The sequence below is a fragment of the Carettochelys insculpta genome, chromosome 3 (genome assembly GCF_033958435.1).
Source record: "Carettochelys insculpta isolate YL-2023 chromosome 3, ASM3395843v1, whole genome shotgun sequence".
In the NCBI taxonomy this organism is placed as follows: Eukaryota; Metazoa; Chordata; order Testudines; family Carettochelyidae; genus Carettochelys; species Carettochelys insculpta.
Window position 1 is genome coordinate 16,030,429 of NC_134139.1, and position 14,364 is coordinate 16,044,792.

At 39.8% G+C, this 14,364-nt stretch overlaps 1 protein-coding gene across 4 annotated transcripts in view; it reads right to left on the reverse strand.

The window, feature by feature from the left end:
* The window catches only part of KIF16B (kinesin family member 16B), a 286,791-nt gene that overhangs the window by 259,401 nt on the left and 13,026 nt on the right, over positions 1-14,364 (reverse strand). For all 4 annotated transcript variants that reach the window (XM_074989378.1, XM_074989376.1, XM_074989375.1 and 1 more), the window contains exons 2-3: positions 9,667-9,736; positions 6,856-6,969 (exon numbers count right to left, since the gene is read on the reverse strand). In XM_074989378.1, coding sequence (XP_074845479.1) covers positions 6,856-6,969; positions 9,667-9,736 — 184 coding nt within the window. The remainder of the gene's footprint in view (positions 1-6,855; positions 6,970-9,666; positions 9,737-14,364) is intronic.

A 14,364-nucleotide genomic window follows, 5' to 3' on the forward strand; every position in this document is an offset into this window, starting at 1 on the left:
CTACACAGCATTACAAAAACAACACACACATACTAACATACACAAGCTATCTGTTTGGAACAGTAATATTTGCTTTAGATAATTAACTAGCAAGCACTTTGATTACATACAGACTGTCACTATTTAGCTTACAGCAACACCAAAGTACAGTTAACTTCCTCTGACAAACCTGTATCTTCCTGACATCAATCAAAATCATCAGGAAACTACCTCTTTCTCTCTCCTATTGTTTAATCTAACCTCAGACAGAATTAATGACCACCTTTCTGCTATCGTTAATATTTTGTTTACATCTCCCATTTTCTCCAATGCTACAGAATTTGAACCTATCTATTCCGTTCTTGAAAAGAAAAACTTTTCTCGATCCTGGGACTATTAATGGTCATTTTTCAGACAAATATAAGAGGCAAGTGGCCTTTTTTCTCTTGCCAATTCATTTCTTACTTCACACAACCTTTTGAGTTCATTCTCAAGTTTCACAGAATACTAGGACTGGAAGAGACCTTGAGAGGACATTGAGTCCAGTCCCCTGCCCTAATGGCAGGACCAATACTGTCTAAACCATCCCTGATACACATCTATCTAACCTGTTCTTATATATCTCCAGCGATGGAGATTTCACAACCTCCCTTGGCAACTTATTCCAGTGTTTGACCACCCTGACAGTTAGGAACTTTTTCCTAATGTCCAACCTCAACCTCCCTTGCTGCAGTTTATGTCCGTTGCCTCTTGTTCTATCCTCAGAGGACAAGAGCAACAAGTTTTCACCCTCCTCCTTATGACAACCTTTTAGATACCTGAAAACAGTTATGTCATCCCCTCAATCTTCTCTTTTCCAAACTAAACAAGCCCAGTTCTTTCAGCCGTTTCTCATAGATCACATTCTCTAGCCCTTTAACCATTTTTGTCACTCTTTTCTGGACCCTCTCTAATTTTTCCACATCTTTCTTGAACTGCGGTGCCCAGAACTGGACACAATACTCCAGCTGAGGCTAACCAGTGCAGAGTAGACCGGAAAAATGACTTCTCATTTCACTAACACACCTGTTAATGCATCCCAGAATCATGTTTGCTTTTTTTGCAACAGCATCACACTGTTGACTCATATTTAGCTTGTGGTCCACTATAATCCCTAGATCCCTTTCTGCTGTAGTCATTCCTAGACAGTCTCTCCCCATTGTGTATGTGTGAAAGTGATTGTTCCTTCCCAAGTGGAGCACTTTGCATTTGTCATTAAACTTCATCCTGTTTACCTCAGACCATTTCTCCCATTTATCCAGATCATTTTGAATTACGACCCTACCCTCCAAAGCAGTTGCAACCCCTCCCAGCTTGGTATCATCAGCAAACATAAGAAGCTTATTTTCTATGGCAATATCTAAATCATTGATGAAGATGTTGAACAGAACCGGTCCTAAAACAGACCCCTACAGAACCCCACTTGTTATTCCTTTCCAGCAGGATTGAGAACCATTTCCTTCCAACCAAAGTACAGAATGTATCTGTATAGAAATTACCTTCTTTCCTCAGATACCCCTTCTTCTTTTGCCCTCAAATTTAACCATATCTGTTACTGTGGAGCACTCACTCCTCTTGGATCATCTATATAGCCACATAGGTGTGCCTGGTTCCTTTGTTATGGTATCGTTGACTGGCTCCAGGCCCCATAACCCTTTGAAGAGGACAAACCACCCTGTTACAGCATGCCATTCTCAACAGGCTCATGTAACAGGGGTTGGCAATCTCTGTTATCGACAATCACAATTCCCACCTCTCTCCCTGTCAACTGGAGAGTGTGTCTTTCATTCAATGTCACTTTTTTCTCCCAGGCATCATATTCAACACGAATATTTCTCCTTTCACATGTTCTGTGTCTAAGTCTCCATCACACCATCTTCAAAATACTGCCTGTGGATGCCAAAATTCTGATGGTAACTTTCTTGAAATCGTCATCCACACCTGCATTTCACATTGTCTTGATAGCCTCCCATCCATCAAGCTCTACACATATTAGTTTGTGCAAATTGCCACTATCCATCTTCCCAAATGTTCAGAAAGGTCAGCGGTATTATCACCATTTAATTCTGCTGACACTTAAATTCATTTCATTCAATTCCATTCAAAATTTGCCTTATTGTTAGCAATCCCTCTATGTGTATGCTCAAGCATGCCTTATGGAGTTGTGTCACTGTTCCTATACAGAGCTATAATTCACCATCTTAGCATCCAGAGCAAGTGAGCATATTTGCATCCCACGCACATTTTTATTTGGCATTTTCCACACCATTTTACCTCCTGCATGGTTTTGGACCCTGCACAGCTGCCCCACTCATCCCACCTTGGCGACAGCCCTGTTCCTATCCCCACTCCTTTCACTAAGCTGCAACTAGTCTCTTCTTCCTTGACACACAATCTGCATTCTGTTAGTAGTTTCAAAGACCCAATAAAACTGACCAAAAAATCAATCTTCATTTTTGTTCCACAGATACTCAGCTAAAGATCAACAGGTAAAATACTCCAGTTGAATTTCTGAGTCACTGTAGCGCAACTCACATCCACAAGAGGGCACTGATAGGATGTGAGGCTCAATACAGTTTGGCTGATCACTCAATGACTTGTCTATGGCAAAGGTTCAACGATAAGGAGTCAGAAGTAATGCAAGTATCCATTGTTCACCTCAGTTAGCTGAGAATCAACTCCACAAGAAGATGGAAATTCTGTAGCAGCTTCATGCAAGTTAAAATATAAATATTTTCAATTCTACTGTAAACAAATAATAGAAAGCAGGCAACAGCCTGTGTAATATTTATTTTGAAGATAGTCAATTTATTTGAAGCTGGCCTCCTGTTCTCTGTGTGTCATACGGTTTTTTTTTAACTTAATACAAATACATGATAGGCAATGGAGAATTTGATAACATGGCAAGGTCTATTGGAACTTTTAGTACTTGAAAAAACCTAGGAGGCAGTTTACAATGGTGGCATGTGCACTTATATTGGATATATCTGTTGTAAAGATCAATAATGAATGCTGACATTTAAGAAACCCATTTTTAGATTTCATGGTTAACATCCTATTGATATGAATGGCACAGTTCATACTTCCAGGAGCTCTTGTTTCCAGCTGCTGCAGCCTCAGGCCTTTTCTCACAGGCATTTTTCACCACAAGCAGCACACCTTATCTATTAATTGTCCAGAGGGGTCAAAAATGATTTGTACCACTGTACCTTGCCCTAGTTTGAAACAGAGGCAAAACCACACTAGCACAAATCAGTATTACAATCAAAGCATGCATAATAGGGGTCGGCCTTGTTGCAATTACAGTGAAAGAACACTCTGCCCTTGATACACTATTCACTCATCATCACCTATTTCATGAGCAGGAATTAAGCACCAAAGTCATCACCCCTTGTCACTGTTTATGTAGCCATAAATCATGTTACCATGGCTACATAAATCATGCAATCATATATTAAGACCCCCGTCAAAACACGGTTGTAGTTCTATTACCCCAACAGGACTAGTTACATACTTAAAGCTAAAGGCCAGTTAAGTTTTGCAGGATCATGGCCTAAGATGTTAAGCTATAATTCATATAAGCACACATGCACATGCTTAAATCCATCCCTCCTCAGCAAAACACCTATGCACATGCTTAACTTTTAACAATGTGCCTAAGCACTACTGGGACTTACCACATGCTTAAACATCCTTTCTGAATAGGAATGTTTTCCAGAACAGGAGCCTCAAATTTGAATTGGGAGATTTTTATCAATGTTTTCAATTATGATCTTTCCTTCACTTAATCTTAATTAAGATATTATTATACATCGCTCAGTGGTTTGAGCATTGGCCTTGTAAACCCAGGATTATAAATCCATTCCTTGAAGGCGGGGGGGCCTGCAAGGGTCTAGAGCAGGTTAGAATTAAAAAAATTGTCAAGGATTGTGATAGGTTCTTCTATGAGGCAGAGGACTGGACTTGGTTACTTCTTGAGATCCCTTCCAGTTCTATTACACACAAAGATTCTAGGAGGAGGGATAGCTCAGTGGTTCGAGCATGGGTGTCCAACCTTTTGGCTTGCCTGGGCCGCACTGAGTGAAGAGGAATTGTCTTGGGCCGCATATAAAATATATAATATAGTTAATGTATATAAATCACATAATAATGTTACAAGTTTACGATCTTGTGGGGCCGCATTACTAGCTGTCCAAGGCCGCATGCAGCCCACAGGCTGGACACACCTGGGTTAGAGCATTGGCCTTGTAAACCCAGGCTTGAGAGTCCTTGAGTGTGCCTTTCAGAAGGTCTGGGGAAGGTTAATTAAAAAAAAAAAATCCATCAGGGACAGTGAAAGGTCCTGCCGTGAGTGCAGGGGACTGGACTAGATAACCTCTCAAGGTCTCATCCACTTCTATGACATGTATTTCTACACACAGACACACACAGGAATTATGGCAATGGAAAAATTTTAATTTGTCAAGAATTAACTTCTTTAGTTACACATGTAATCAACTACTTGAATTAAAATTGCAGATTTATGTATTACATTAACTATAAAAGGAACAAGGAAGTTTTACAAATGGGATCTCTAAGTTTGTATTTAATGTTTAAAAACCATAACACAGAACATAAGAATAGCCATTACTGGGTCAGACCAAAGGTCCATCCAGCCCAGTATCCCATCTGCCAACAGTGGCTAGTGCCAGGTGCCTCAGAGGGGGTGGATTCAAGACAATTATCAAGTAACTTGTCTCCTGCCATCCATCTCCAGCACCTGACAAACAGGGGCCAGGGACGCCATTCCTACCCCCTGCCTAATAGCCTTTTATGGACCTAACCTCCATGAATTTATCTAGCTCTTCTTCGAACGCTCTTACAGTCCCAGCCTTCACAGCTTCCTCTGGCAAGGAGTTCCACAGGTTGACTGTACGTTGTATGAAAAAGAACTTCTTTTATTAGTTGTAAACTTGTTACCCATTAATTTCATTTGGTGTCCTCTAGGTCTTATATTATGGGAACAAGTAAATAACTTTTCTTTATTCACCCTCTCCACCCTGCTCAGGATTTTATATACTTCTATCACATCCCCCCCTTCAGTCTCCTCTTTTCTAAACTGAAAAGTCACAGTCTCTTTAACCTCTCTGCATATGGGACCCATGCCAAAGCCCCTAATCATTTTAGTTGCCCTTTTCTGAACCTTTTCTAATGGCAAAAAAAAAAAAAAAAATTTTTTTGGAGGTGAGGAGACCACATCTGTGCACAAAATTCAAAATGTGGGCATACCATAGTTTTATAAAGGGGCAGCAAAATATTATTTGTCTTATTTTCTATCCCATTTTTAATAATTCCTAACATCCTATATGCTTTTCTGACTGCCATTGCACACTGCAGGGATCATTTCAGGGAACTATCCATGATAACCCCAAGATCTCTCTCCTGATTAGTTGTTGCGAAATTAGCCACCATCATATTGTATGTATACTTGGGGTTATTTTTTCCAATGTGCATTACTTGACACTTATCCACATTGAGCGGAAATTCCCTGTCAAATAGTCATAGTCATTAGCATTGCCAGCAAAAATAGTCTGTTATAATAATGCAACTTAATCTTGACCTGAAATGCCATTTTTCTATTTTAGCAGGTTATTATAGTCTTCCTATTAGTTTTAACCCCCATGCCCTTAGGGTTCGGGATCGTCACTTTCATCACATTCACATCTGCAATGTATCTGCAGCAGCTCTAGGTATCAAAGATCTTCACTGGCATCTGTGAATTCTGCAGGAATTTTCATTATTTTTATATATGTGAAAGTTTTCGGTATAGAAGAAGAGCAGTAATTGCCCTATCTTTCTGGTACAGGATCAAAAGAGGAAACTGCTTATACTGAAAAACATTTGAAAGCTGTTAGAGAAATTAATTGGGGTCCAGAAGGGAAGGTCAAGGATCCACAGAAATGCAATAAGAAGTATGACATATTTCAATGTTGGTAGTGTACAAATGTACACATACTTTTTGGGCTCTGAAATTAAGTGTAAACGTATAAGTTTTCATGTAATTACACAAGCCTGTCTTCAGAAAAACCATCTCCATATGTTTACACTTGGGTTGAGGAGACAATCACCACATCTCCATAGTTAGGGATAAAAAGCAGTCATTTAGCACTTCAAAAGACTAACAAAATAATTTATTAGGCTTTTGTATGGCATACCCATTTCTTCAGATCTGGAGACTGAGCTCTACTGGAAATAATTTTTTTTGTTAGTCTTTAAAGCGCTACATGACTGCATTTTTGATTTGTTAAGATACAGACTAACATGACTACCTTTTTGTTACTGTAATTAGAGAAGACAGTCAACTATGCGGTCCCGTGGGTGTATGGGGAAAAAAGGTAAATTAGACAGCAAAATCTAAAACACTACATTAGAAAGCTAGCAGTAATACTCGGTTGGGAGAAAAGTATAAAGAACCTGTTACAAGCAGGTTCTCAGATACTTAAGTCTTTTGTTCGTACAGGATTTTACTTTGAAAAACAGAATGTATGTCTTTTTGAATTAAGCTGATGTACTTGGTCTTCAGACGTTTTTAGGTGACAAATATAAGCAGCAGAGTAAAAGCTTTACTAAGGATTTCACTAACCAGACCTAACAAGGTAAGTCAGACGAGAACCAAGCAATGGGTATTTCTTCTGTACTGTGAAAAAACATACAGCTAGACGTGTTGGGTATTCTAATGCTTCTCTCGAACAGGTAGGGAATTTCCAAACTGGGGAATGAAAAGTGTAAATGGAAGAAAACTTCATATTACTCTTTCAATATAAAAAAAAACCAACACAACTACAACGGAAAGCCTACCAGTTCTTGAGACACATAGTTAGGATTTTTACTATCTGCTGAGAAATAGGAGAAGTCATAAGTAAATGTTTTTGTCCGTTCTCTTCCTATGTCTCCAGTTCCTCCTTCTGGTATCTACAGAAGACAAAACAAAAAACAACGAAAAAAAGTTGTCATGTTACACGATAAAGCAATTAATCCAAAGAACCCTGTGATATCGCTGATTGATTAGAAATCAAACTTCACACCAGAGCACAAAAAGAGAGCATCTTTATGAAAGCCTATCCCTTATTGTTATTCTAACAAATATACATGCAATACTCAGCTGTGAAAGAGTTTGCAAATAACATCAGCTTTCATAACAACAGAGAGTCTTATTAAAAGACCACTGTAGGCACGATACTCTATTTTAAATTACTTTTAATGCAACGGCTTGTTTTTGTTATGTGATTATGAAATGCTAACCATTACTAGCTATTACAAGTTAGAATTTCCTAAACAGAATTTAGGAAATATTCCCAACGTTTAATTGACGAACAAGCATTTTTCCATGTACATGCTGAACTGCATTTGAAAGCACAGATTTAATTAAAATTGTCATATATGCCTTCAGCTAAAGGCTATCAACATGCTAGAGACAGACTGCTCATGATATTAGCAATATGTACTACTTCTGAGTCACAAACAACTCTCCTTGGGGAAGGAGCATAAAATAGTTGTTAAAAGCTGAGGACTACACATCAAGTATGCTGGATTTTATCCCTATCTCTGCCACTCATGGTACTGCATTAGCTGAAGAAAAACATTTCAAATTCTGTGCCTTGGTTTACTTCACTGTAAAATAGCTTTAGCACTTAAGTACATAAAAGGGGAACCAGGCAGAATGGTGTTTATAAAACATGGGCATCCTCTGATGAAAAAGGTGCTATAACAACATGGACAAATATCTAAAGATTTTTGATTATATAACAATTTATTTAACTTGTAAGTTAAAGTACTGTAAAGACCTCAATTTTTTTTGTTAAATGACCTGAAACTACGTTAGTATGCTGAATCCAGCAAGTAACAGGAATGACTCTTTAGTTGTTTTAACTTTCTTGTAACTTTTTCATTCCAACTTCAAATTCCTTTGAAATAAAAATCTCACCAGCCAATTTGTGCATGGCCTCACTATACACAATGCTGGGATATAGATATGGTGAGATTAGCAGGAGTATCTGCCCATAACTTACCATAAAATGCAACTCTTCACCAAGTTTTTCCCTTTCTATGACATATTTTCATAATATTTTTTCCATTGTATACATTTATCTTTAATCCCAGATGGAATATGTATTAAGAAAAGTCTTTGTAAAGCAATTCTATACAAAATGCAAATCTAATGGGTAAAAATCCTATTTTGGGTGTTCATACACTCCAGTTTAACTCCCGATAGCTGACGTAACAGCACAGTTTAAGTAAGAGACGGTCAGCACAATGAGGATCTTAAATCAGTGTTTCCCAAATGGTGTTCCACGAAGCGAAAATAAGGGTTCCATAAGAAAATTTACAATAACATTTTATGATTTAAAAAATATTTAAGCATTTATGAATTTTATTAAAAACAGTTTTCATGGTAAGTGTCGCTATGTAATGCCAGCTTAGCCAGAGAGTGGTAATGACATCACTACTCAGTGCTGCGCACATAGTCAGTCAGTGATGCAAATGCCTGTTATATACCACCATAAATCCCCGTACTCACTTTCAGAGAGTTTAGCATTTGGGGGCCACTTACACCAAGAATATTCAGCTTATCAAGACATGCTATTCATCAGTTTTTACCCTTCACCAGCACATACTTGTGCAAAACTGCGTTCTCGAATTACGCAGCAAAAAAAACAACATACAGAAATGGACGGAATGCTGTGCCATCCTTCCAGTATTAAATCAAATATAAAAAGAATTTGCCAAGAAAACTACTCCTCACGCTGAGAATTGCCAATATAATGCATATTAGCTTCAGCTTTATTTTTTGTACACATTGAATGTGATTTTTGTTTTTAAATATGTGCACTTAAATATTGATCTCATGACCTTGTTTAGCATTTGTTCATTATTATCCTTACTTATATGTGGTCTACTTTTTCAGCTCCAAATAAAAGATTGTTTTTAGGGGTTCTACAAATTCTTTCGAGTTTAAAAGGGTTCCATGGCCAAATCAAATTGGGAAATACTCCCTTAAACAATTTAAAATTAGCTCTGTGTTGAAATCCTCCTTGACTTTTGTCACAGGAAGCTTTCAGAATATCAACTTATCTTTAAATACTTGCAGATGATTATTGCATATCTTGAAAAATTCTGCTTACCTTGCTACGGTTAGTTGTTTTTTGGCAAGAAAGAAAAAAAATTCACTATGATTTTTAAATTACCCTAGTAAATAGTGGCAAGCAGAATTTCCACCTGATTCAGTAAGTGTTCATTACAATTTTGACAGACTGTTTGTACAGCAGGATGAAAAACTTGAGTTCATTAGCAACAAAGTGTAGATTATTTTTCGCCATTGTAAGCACTCAACCTCCAGCTAAGCGCATGACCCCACTGCAACAGAAATGCTTAAGAAACTTTGAAATACTTAACAGATGCTACGGACTGTCTTTCAAGTGCCATTTGTACAGAAAACAACATTATCTTCCCTGTCATGATCTCCAGACACAGCACCTCAGATACTGAGATAAACCAGAGACCAAAGTCCTCTCCCTGATATTAAATAGACACCACCAACTGCCAGTTCACCAGAACCTTTAGATGGCTAACCCTGGTTATAATTTTTCCTTTTCAAATGAGAACACTCACCTTTATATTTGTGATTGTTGTTTTACTTTTTTCCATTGAAATAATAAATTTAGCATCCAGGTCCTTTTCCCTGTAAGTGAAAAACATGATTTCAGTTTGCTAAAGAAAACTTCAGATTTGACACAGGAATCAAAGATGTACAGTATTTATAAACTAACACTGTATATTAATATTTATCACTTTTTTTATTTGAAGCCAATTGCTTTACATTTCTGATATATTTGTGTTGCCCTTCTACCTCATTATGGGTAGAGAGTGTAAGAAAAAAATCTGCATCAAAAGTTTATAGACGCATACAGTAGTGGACCTGACCCAAAGATTGTTTGCAGTGATTTGATCATTCTTCTGCTAGTTCTAATGAATTCAAATACCGCATCATGAAAGAAACCTCACATCTTTCCATCAAGTTGACAACAGTTTGGTACTGGATGCACATCCTAGATAATGGAGTGATTAGTGTTTTTAAAGAAATTCTTCTTTACAGTCTCACTGTTTACAACTCTCTCAATTTTACTGAAAAACTCACCATTTTTTGTGATGACCCAACTATTAGAATCAGGAGGTTACTGGAGAATCTCAGCTTTCACTTGAACAACAAACTAGCCTTCATGGCAAATGTCAAGAACACAAAACACACTTTAATTCCAGTGCCTTTGGGGTAGCTCAGTGTTTTAAATGCTTAGGTTTTCCAGCCCTAGAAACTGAAATGAAGTGGTAACCTCCCATTCACTGCTCCCTCTTTATATAAGCATTCTAGGCCTGTAAAGAAGCCTATTGCATTTATCCATGGTTATGGGTTACAGTGCTCGTGTGCCATATGAATAGGGCCCTACCAAATTCACAGTTCATTTTGGTCAGCTTCACCATCAAAGGATTTTAAAAATAGTAGATTTCAAGATTTCAGTGCTTAAAACTAAAATTTGAGTGTTATAACTAGCAATCCTGACCCACAAAGCAGTTGTGGAGCGGTCATAAGGTTAAAGGGAGGGGTATCATACCACTCCCCTTTCTTCTGCACTGATGCGGGAGTCAGTGCGACATTCAGAACTGAGCAGCTAGAAAATGGTGGCTGCTGACAGATACCCAAATGTAAAGGCAGAGCTACAGTCAAGAGGAGCACAGAAATAAGGATGGCACAGAATAGCCTTACCACCCTTACTTCTGTGTGGCAAAAGGCAGAAAGCAGAGGCCAAACAGATGACCAGAGAAGTAAGAACAATCATTGTGGGAAAGGTGCCAGGGGGCAGTCACAATGGCAGCCCAGCACTACATCCAGAGCACAGCAAGTTCTGTGCGTCTCATCGAGGTGAAACTTGAGGACACCAGTTGCAGAGCTAGTGCTCACTAAGTGTCTTGCCAGTTGGGACACTTCAAAGCTACAGCTCTGGGAACTGATTTACTGTGTTGTAACTTGACAATGTAGGCTTGGCCTTAGAGACACACTTCTAGAAATAGAGAAATTTTTAAAGGAATAATTGGAGATACACATCTCCTAGAACTGGAAGGGACCTTGGGAGATCATCTAGTCTAGTCCCCTGCCCTCTGGGCAGGACCAAGCACCATCCCTGACATCTGTTTGCCCCAATCCCTAAAATGGCCTCCTCAAGGATTGAACTCATAACCTTGGGTTGAGCAGGCCAATGCTCTAACCACTGACCTATCCTTCCCCCCACCCCCAGTCATGTTTCCTCCCTTGCTTTCACTATGCACTACATTACATCAGCATCAGTATTCCCTGTAAGCTGAGTGCTTGGGGGCTGCCCAGCAGAGATTCTGGTGCCACCCATCTGATTAGCAGAGCACCCACAGCCTGCCACCTGTGTTTCTATTGGGGGTATTCATCAATACATGCCTCAGTGCACATAAAATTAGGGCAACCATATCCCCTGTTCCACAAGGACAGGGAGACGTGGGGGGAGGGGCGGCTCCTCCAAGCCCAGAGGAGCCAGGAAAGAGGCGGCAGCCCCCAGCACTCCCCCAGAGCAGCTGCAGCCCCCAGCGCTCCCCACGAAGGTGCAGCCCCCAGCGCTCCCAGGAAGCCGCAGCTGCCCACGCTCCCCCAGCTTCCTCGAGGCTGTGGGGATGGATGCTAAATACAGGATAATTAGTCCCTTTTAAAAAATAGTCAGGAGGCCTTTTTGGCATCCCAAATACAGAATCGTCCCACCAAATACAGGGCGGATGGTCACCCCCCATAAAATGTAGTTCACCCATGGATGGAAAGAACTGTTCCCCATAAAAATTGTAATTTGCTGGTCAATTTCTCTCCAAAAAGGGAGAAAAGAGGAATATAATTCTTATTTCCTTAGACTTGGACTTTACTTCACTTATGTGGACTGACCAGATTTATTCTCCCCTGCATGGGCATGTTATCCCAATCAAAACCATTGACTCCCAAATTTCAAGGGTGAGAGTACTCTTCATTACATCTTCTTGTGATATCGCTATTTCAGTTCTTCACAAACTTTTCTCAAATTTTCCCACAATGAAAGTGAATCAAGAATTGGAAAGTTCTGGCACAGCAAAGATAGAAAACAAAGGAAAAGGAACCTGAAGATGTCATTTTTATATGTAGGGGGCAAAAGGGCACAAGTTTTGCCTTTGTGTCACAGTTCAGCTTTAAGATATTGATGAACATTGGAAAACACTTAGAAATAACTGAAACCAACATAATACATTTTTCATTATTTGTTTTTCTATTTGCTTACTCATGAGGTATTCATCTGCACTTGATATTTATTTTCACAAGAAGTGATTTGATGTTTATTGTTGAATTACTTTTACAGGAAAATTTTAAAAAGCAAACCCATATAAGGAACAGAACTTGTTTTGTTTTGTTAGCAATAAAAAACAAGGGGAACAAATACACAAAAGAAACAATGAAAGCCCTTTTCAAATAAAGTGTTTGTAAAGGTGATCTATTTCACTGCACTTCTAAGGCACTGAGGGAATGGCAGCCTGGACACTATTCCACCTGCCTACAGAGCCTCACTCCCACAAAAAGATATTACTCATTGTCCTTGAAAGGAAGCAAAAAGGCAAGAGAAAAGTTTCTAGGGTAAATTCTCACAAATATATTCTAAACTGCAGACAACTTATCTAACACCAAGCAATACTGTTTTAATTGAAGAGCAGAAGAAGAATTTTTCACTAGTAACTACCCAAAAATGATCTGCGCACTTGTTGAAGTCAGCGATGGGCAACCAAGACGAGTGAGAGTAGGCCGCAGCGGTAGCCCTCCTTTTTTTCACTGGGCTGCATGATTGAAATCTAGTGGTGAGCAACCTACAGCCCACAGTCTACTGGCTTTCCACCTGCGGCCTACACAACCTCTGTCCCCTTCCCCCATGCCTCTCACGTACCGGAGTCGTGTGTTTCCTACTCCCTCCCTCCCTCTCAGAGCTTGAACAGCCACAAATATCTGGGCAGAGACGAAGTGCAAATCAGCATATTTCTGGCACTCAAACTACTGGAGGGAAAGGAGGACTAGGAAATGCAGGGGTTCAGTGCAACAGAGGCATGTGGGATAAGGGGCGCACTGGGGTGCACAGGCCACAGGTGAAACTCCAATGGGATACATGCTCCCAGGCTGCCCATCACAGTGTTAAGTGATTCTAACATACACAATAGTTTGCCATTTCAGTGAAGTCAATGTTTCTTCCTCCCATAATATTTATACTTTAAGCACAGCGGCCTGGACTTCCTTCTTTTGTTTGTTCACAATCTGGGTGTGTTGCTGAAAGGTTCCAATTTGAAATCAAGAGGTTCATTTAATACCCAAGATAATTCAAGGTACTTTTTACTATCAAACAAAAAAGGTGCATCAAAGAAAGAGCTCAGTTTCACTTTGTACCTTCGGAACCCACTTCAGAAATGCATTAGCAGTGATTTGCACCCCCCAATGTCTTACTGAATTACTTATAGATTGAGAGCATTCTATATTCTCTCAATAGCTTTACAACAAGGTTACCTGAGCAACAGTTAAACTGAATATGTTTTAGAACACCAAACTGTGATTTTTTTCTCCTTTTCTAGACATTCCATAAAGTAATCAAAACAATGGCTAAGCACATCATCAGCTTTTTGGGGAGGGTTTGCAGGACAGGCAGCCCCAGCTGGAAAGGATGGGGGAACCCTGCTGCCAGGCCAGGCCAGGCCACGCTGCACACCCGCTAGGTTCCCACGGCTGGGGCTGTTGGTGAGGCTCTGCTCCTCAGACAGCTCCCAGCCACAGGGCTGCCAGGGTCCCCACCACCACCACCCTCTTTCCCCCCTGCCCGCAGCCAGGGGTCCCATGGCTCGGAGACTTCTGGGGCTCAGACCCCACCAGCAGCCCCAACTGTGGGGACCCTGGCTGTGGCCAGGAATTTCCATGACAAGTCCTGCATTCACGCAAAAATGTCACCACAGGACTTTTTTGCATCAATGTGGGAGGCAGGACTTTTCACGGAAATTCAGGACTGTCCCATCTGGCAAGCCTAACAAAAGGTTATATTAAAAAGTACTATCAAAATCAGTACAAATTAAAACTTAATACAGATAAAATGAGAAAGTAAGCAAATCTCCTGTAAGGCATATTGTAGCCAAGAAAGGTTGAGAACCACCACCTCAAGTGGCTCAGAAAGAATCTGCTGCAGATGTTCTACCCATCTGCTCTCTCTCACACACACAAGCAGTTTTAACTTCTCAATAACTCAT